Source organism: Equus quagga, chromosome 18 (assembly GCF_021613505.1).
Source record: "Equus quagga isolate Etosha38 chromosome 18, UCLA_HA_Equagga_1.0, whole genome shotgun sequence".
Lineage (NCBI taxonomy): Eukaryota > Metazoa > Chordata > Mammalia > Perissodactyla > Equidae > Equus > Equus quagga.
Window position 1 is genome coordinate 1,392,263 of NC_060284.1, and position 6,398 is coordinate 1,398,660.

At 43.0% G+C, this 6,398-nt stretch overlaps 1 protein-coding gene across 5 annotated transcripts in view; it reads right to left on the reverse strand.

Annotated features, from left to right (window-relative positions):
• Positions 1 to 3,482, reverse strand: part of TM2D1 (TM2 domain containing 1) — a 38,419-nt gene extending 34,937 nt beyond the window's left edge. For all 5 annotated transcript variants that reach the window (XM_046645355.1, XM_046645356.1, XM_046645360.1 and 2 more), the window contains exons 1-2: positions 3,339 to 3,482; positions 1,548 to 1,621 (exon numbers count right to left, since the gene is read on the reverse strand). In XM_046645355.1, the coding sequence (XP_046501311.1) occupies positions 1,548 to 1,621; positions 3,339 to 3,466 (202 nt within the window). In that variant the 5' untranslated portion in view covers positions 3,467 to 3,482. The remainder of the gene's footprint in view (positions 1 to 1,547; positions 1,622 to 3,338) is intronic.
• Positions 3,483 to 6,398: the final 2,916 nt, after the last annotated feature.

Below are 6,398 nucleotides of genomic sequence, written 5' to 3' on the forward strand. Positions count from 1 at the left end.
CCTAACCCTCCCAGTCCTTCAGACTTCCTGGCATCTGATCACTTGATTCTGTATATGTCTATAAACTTATTTATCAATGAGTGCTTAAGGAGATTCAAACTTACTTCATACAAAAGAGACACCTAACTGGAGGGCAGAGCTGTTTTGGGGCAGAAACTATTCTTTCTAGTTGTATAATTTCCTTCAAAATCCTCAGAACTGCAAAGAACCCTGCCGGCTAGAGAAGGCTCTTTTGAGACAGCTGGCCACCTGCCTCCTAGTGGGAAGTCAGATACCTGAGTCACAGTGGTATGCATAGATTCTCAACATCTCTCATATAATGGTTGAATATCGGCAAGCTGATTCCTCTTTATGTGTGTTAACTCTATTCTCTGTGTTCCAAAAGCACAACATAAAAGACTGAACTGTAGATTCCTTGAAAATTTCCTTTAACACATCTACATTAAATAAATATATATATATTAAACAATATCTGCTATACAAGTCATGTATACATATGAACAATTATTGTTTATATGGTAAATTTTCACTACTTCAGAAAAGTAGCAAAATGTCAATTATAAAAGTTTAAAAAAATTTACTTTCAAATCTATCTGCTGACTAGAATTGGGGTAACAGTGCGCCAAAATATAAAGATATAAAAAGATAAAAGGACATCTGCTTTTTAAAATACATACAAATTCATAATCAAGATATCAATTATTTGAATATATTTTTGAAAAAGTTTTCTGCTGTAACAAAAACAATTCCTTTAAGCTCATTTATATAATGAATCTGTTGAAGAGCTTTTCTAACAAAGAAAACATCAATTATCGGCTTATTTCCTAATACACAAAACAATCAGTATACAGTCAACTGGTGCTCTTTTCTCAAAATAATACCATGTAACACCCATCATTATGTACCATACCAAATAAGAAAGCTAAAAAGCTCCAACAGACATCCACCTGCCTCCCTTCCAACACAGACTACATAAAACAATTCATTAATTTTTATCTGGCATTACACATATTTTAGAACAACAGAAGCTCCCCAAAATCATTACCAAAACATCTAAGAAAATACTGATGCATACTTAATCCTCACCGTACTGTTTTCACACTTGGGATGCACCTACGTATATTTCACAAGTGCACACTACGGGTGATATAGCTCCTCACCGCACCTTATTGAACTAACAGTCTCATTTCAAGTTCTTTTCGAGTAATTAAAAATCTAACTGAAGAAGCACCTTTGCGTAACATAGGCTGGTGAATAAAGGGCATCAAGAAAGCTATATAAACTGATTCCAAAGGTTTAAAAAAACATGAACGAAAATATAAAACTTTCCAGTTTATATAATTAAGAGAATAAGATTCTTTTTAAAATTAAATATTAACAATCCCTATCTAGCCTGTTGCCCAATTTTAAGTTGTTGTGGAAACCGAATAATAATTTTCTAACTCAACAAGAACACACCTTTATTAACTACTTTTAGTGATGATACATCGATCTATGAAATAATGTTTAAAAAATTCTTTTTAAAGACAGGTTTCTGGCAGTCTTACCATGAGCTGTGTAGTTTGTACAGTTCACCGGCTCTTGTGTAGCATCATTTATTTTTGGATCTTTACAAAGATATATAAGAAAAGTTAAGGAAATATAAACTATATTCCAACACAAAACATTATCATCTTTAATATCTCATATTATACACTCATGTTTATATTCACATATAAAGAGTGTTAGTTTGTCTAAGTCACCAGCACAAACGTACTTTTAGTGTCTCTAAATCCCTGAATGTAAATTCATTACAGGAAAAGTGTATTAATATATATTAAAAGCTCTGTAGAGAATGCCATCCTTAAAGAACGTCAGTTAGGGTTTAAGCACAAAGAAAAAATGAAAATAAAACTCAACAAAATTATTATAAGAGAGCTTCAGTTTAAAAAAAAAGTTTCCAGAGATTTGGTTGAACTAATTTACGGGGCCCAGGTATTGTCACATACATATAACCCGAACAACCCTGTGAGTTAGATACTCTTTACTCCCACATCCCAGCCTAGGGCACCTGCATCAGCCCACAGGGAAGACGGTTGTTTTAGGTGGGTCTACAGCCTCTCCCCAACAGGATTCTAAGCTTTTGCAAACATATAAAATGATCCTCTTACAGACATTAGAATACTTGAGTGTGTTTGGGGGTGGTTTTCTGTTCCCTAAATATTTTATTGACACTGAAATGGGATAAATAAGGCATTCACAAGATGTCTCTGGGGAGAGAGAGCCCGACACCTCTTTAAGGTTTCTGACTCACTACTGGAAACCTCATCTTTATGGCAGGAGTCACAGACATGTTCTGGTTACCATCACCTCGGAGTCCTACTAGCTCAGCCTCTCTAGGGTTGAAAAACCACAACTCTGCATAGTGCCCAGTTATGTTCTTAAAATCAGAAACAGTGGAGCGACTAATCACACAGCTGGTATGCAAACACAGCGTCACCTGCATCACTACTCACAGTACACGCAGCCCTACTCTGTGCAGCATTGTGCTCAGGAGCATTGCACCAACCCATCGCACGGCCTGCACGTTGGCACACCATCACTGTCAGCTACCTCACTACTCAGAGCACACGCAGCCCTACTCTGCACAGCAGTGTGCTCAGGAGCACTGCATGACTCATCCCACGGCCTGCACGTTGACACACCATCACTGTCACCTGTGTCACTACTTGGAGCACAAGCAGCCCTACTCTGTGTAGCACTATGCTCAGAAGCACTGCACTGACTCATCCCACGGCCTGCACGTTGGCACACCGTCACTGTCACCTATGTCACTTCTCAGAGCACACACAACCCTACTCTGTGCAGCATTCTGCTCAGGAGCACTGTATGACTCATCACACGGCCTGCACGTCAACACATCATCACTGTCACCTGCGTCACTACTCAGAGCACACACAGCCCTACTGTGTGCAGCACTGTGCTCAGGAGCACTGCTCTGGCTCATCCCACGGCCTGCACCTAGGCACACCGTCACCGTCACCTATGTCACTACACAGAGCTGGGCGCTGGCACGTCCCTGTTACGCAGGGCGCCGCATCCCGCGGGGTGACGGAGGGTGACACGACGGGTGGCGTGAAGTCGAGGACGACTGTTCGTCGCCCCGGTCGGCGCCCTTCCTGGGGGGCCTGCCGCGTTCACGCCTGGCCCCGGACCCGGACCCGATTCTTCGGGCCACCGCACACGCAGGCGGACATGCAGAGCCACTACGCGGCCCCCGCACCCCCTGGGTGGCCCGCCCGCCCCGCCGGGCCCGGTCTAGAGGCCGCGGTCCCCGCCCCCGGCGCCCCGGAGGATATTGTCCCACTCTGAGGTCCTCGCACTTGAGCGCGTCCTCGCCTGCGGCGGCGGACACGAGCCATAGCACGCCCAGCAGCCGGGCGGCCGCAGCTGGGGCAGCCGGCCGGGGCGCCCCGGAGGCCGCCATGCTGGAGCGGCGCGCACTTCCGGTTCCGCTGCGCCTGCGTGGGGCGGAGAGCGGGGTGGGAGGGCTCTTAAAGGGACGGCGCACCGTTTGGAGGCAGGGTCCTCCCCGCGGGCGGGAGTGCGGGGCGGCCGGGGTGGTCTTGGAGAACTGCAGGGGGCGGAGGCTCCTAGGACGGTCGGCCGCCCGCCGTGCTGCGCTGGCGCCGAGCTGGCTTGCTGCAGCCTCTCCGTCGGCGGGAGCGGCCTGCGAGGCGCTGCAGGAGCTGGTCTGCGTGGTCCGGGCAGGCTTTGGGCGGGGGATGCCCGCCGGCTCACAGGCTGCGCGGGGACTCAGTGAAGTGGCCCGATCGGAGTCTGCTCTTCCTGTCACCTGGGAGGAGCGCTGTGGGGGCTCCTCACAAAGATGGGCTGTACACACTGTCCCAATAGTGAACGCGGGGGTGAGGGACAGGGCCTGCGACAGGAGGAGACAGCGCTGCCACTGCACTCGGGGAGCTGGCGGTTTCTTTCTCCATCTCTTCTCCCTAAATTCCTGTATAGTCTAAAAGTTCTGCGGTAGGGATAGCTTGTGTACTGAACAAAATGTGTACTTTTTAAAATGAAAGTCTAATCCTTTTTCTCGAACGTAAAAATACACGAATTTGAATGGTGCCTCTTCCTGCACAGTAGCTCTGATTTTGAAGAATTGTGTTATGCAATCGTTCTCAAACTTCAGGGAGCTTCAGAGTCACCTGGGGATTTGTTAAAAAGCAGAAGGATGGGTCCCACCTGCAGAGTTTCTGATCTGAAGATGGAGGGTGCAGAAGGATAAGTTGCGTTTCTAACGAGTTCCCAAGGGATGCCGATACTGCTGGTCCCGAGACCACACTTGAAGAACCCTGGGTGACAGAAGTATCATTTTGGAATAGGAGGACGTGAAACTGTTTGCAATAATATTTTGGTATTGCAACTACATTTAAATTTTTTCTTAAATCAATTTTACAGCATTTCTATACTAATTTTAAATTGACATTTATGCTTAATTAAAGGTTTAAGTGAAAGGAAATTTGAAATTTACTAGTTAATTTTTAAACTTTCTGTTTTAAGTGGACATCTTTCTTCTCTCTTTCCTTTTTTCCCTCTTTCCTCCCTCTATCCCTTCCTTCTTTTTTTCTTTTTTCTCTCTTCCTTCCCCTCCATAAAAATATTTATCAGGCATTTATTATGTACCCAACATTAGGTCAGACCCTACAGAGTCAAAAAATGAAGAGAGAAGAACCCAGTAATTAAGCACTTTAAGTCTGATAGCAGAAAAGACAAGCAGTTGAAGTACTGTTTGCTAATTGTTCCAGTAGAAGCACGCACGAGCTATTAGCAGGACAAGGGCTTTGATGAAGATATTTCCCCCAAACAGTACTGGGAACACAATTTTTGTCACTAGCATCAGAATAATTCAAAATTCAGGTCAAAATGGAGGAACAGAGTTGTATCTTCACAGGATACATGACCACCTGAAAATGTACAGACTAGAAAACTAACCGTTAAGTTAAAAGAAACACCAATACTGTGTATAATCTACAGCTCAACACCATCCGTCAGCCTCATCCTGAGATGAAATTTAGGAATAGGGTAGGGGCCAAGGGTTAGGTACAGTCCAGGGGTAAAGATCAGAAAATCTATTGCACGTATTATCTGGTAATAAAAGACAGTGACTTTGCATTTTGACACTCTTTCAAAATGTTCTGATTTGATTTTCAACATACAGTCTAATGAAAATCAGAAGGTTATAGAAAGCAACTTTCCAGTTTGACTTTATTGAGATTATGACAAAATTAGATATTTTCCTGGTGACTGTAGGAATATTGCTGATCTCTGTATTTGTGTCATTTTTCATAGAAATTTTGAACAATTGACTATTTGAAAATGCTTATGCTTTGCTAGTTAATCCCACTGCAAAATCTATTTCTATGGTTCTAGTGATTATCTTCATTCTCTCCTGCAGTGTATAAACTGGAGAGAACAACAGAGTCTCCTTGTGAAAGGAGAGAAACAACGCAAGATTTTTGACTCTTAAACTGATGGTATATTAAAATTTTACTTTCTCTTCTGACTGCCCCTTAATCTATTTTCTCATGGCTCAGTAAAATGTATTACTTTATTTCTTTGCAAGCATATCTCTGATCACATGATTACTACATTGTCTACTTTTAGTAAGAAAGTTCTTAAATCTCAATCCTAGACATGTTTTCAATGCCAAACTTCTTTGTCACATAAAAATTCTATAGAATTCTGTAGAAATTCTATAGAAAGCAAAGGACATGGATAGCACAGCCCGATATGGAAACTGTTGTATAGAAACATTAGGGTTGAGGATTACCGAAGCCTGAAGCAGGGCTTCCTCTTGGATTCCAGGGCTCTGTACATCGGATCTTTCCATTCCTAAGATGCCAGCACACACCTAATTACATCAACAGATGGTGTTGCCCATAGCAAAGCTTTCTGAGGAGACCACCCCAACTCCTGTTTCCATGGTTAGGACAGCAACATTAAAAGATAAAAGATTGTTACTCTGCAAAAATTTCTTTTTTATTTGACTTCGATGGGCGATTTTTTCTCTGGTGATAAATTCACAATATCAGGGCTCTGGCAGACCTTTATCGTAGTCTTCTGCACATGTAGAGTTCCACTAGATCCATGCTGTTGACTCGCAAGTATTTCAGATGGTGTCCTCTCTTTGCTGCACCAATCTAACTGCCTACTGTCCAATTAAATTAACTCAGACCCATCACTTAATTAGGCCTACTTTATGCCAAGTACATTTCATCTTGATTGTCAAATGTAAGATCTAAAACTGACTTTATCAGAGTCCTGCTTCTCAAAAAAACAAAACAGAATAAATGGACTTTTCTCAGTTTCACCACCAATATCTCTTTTATCAAGTTCAAAACCTAGAA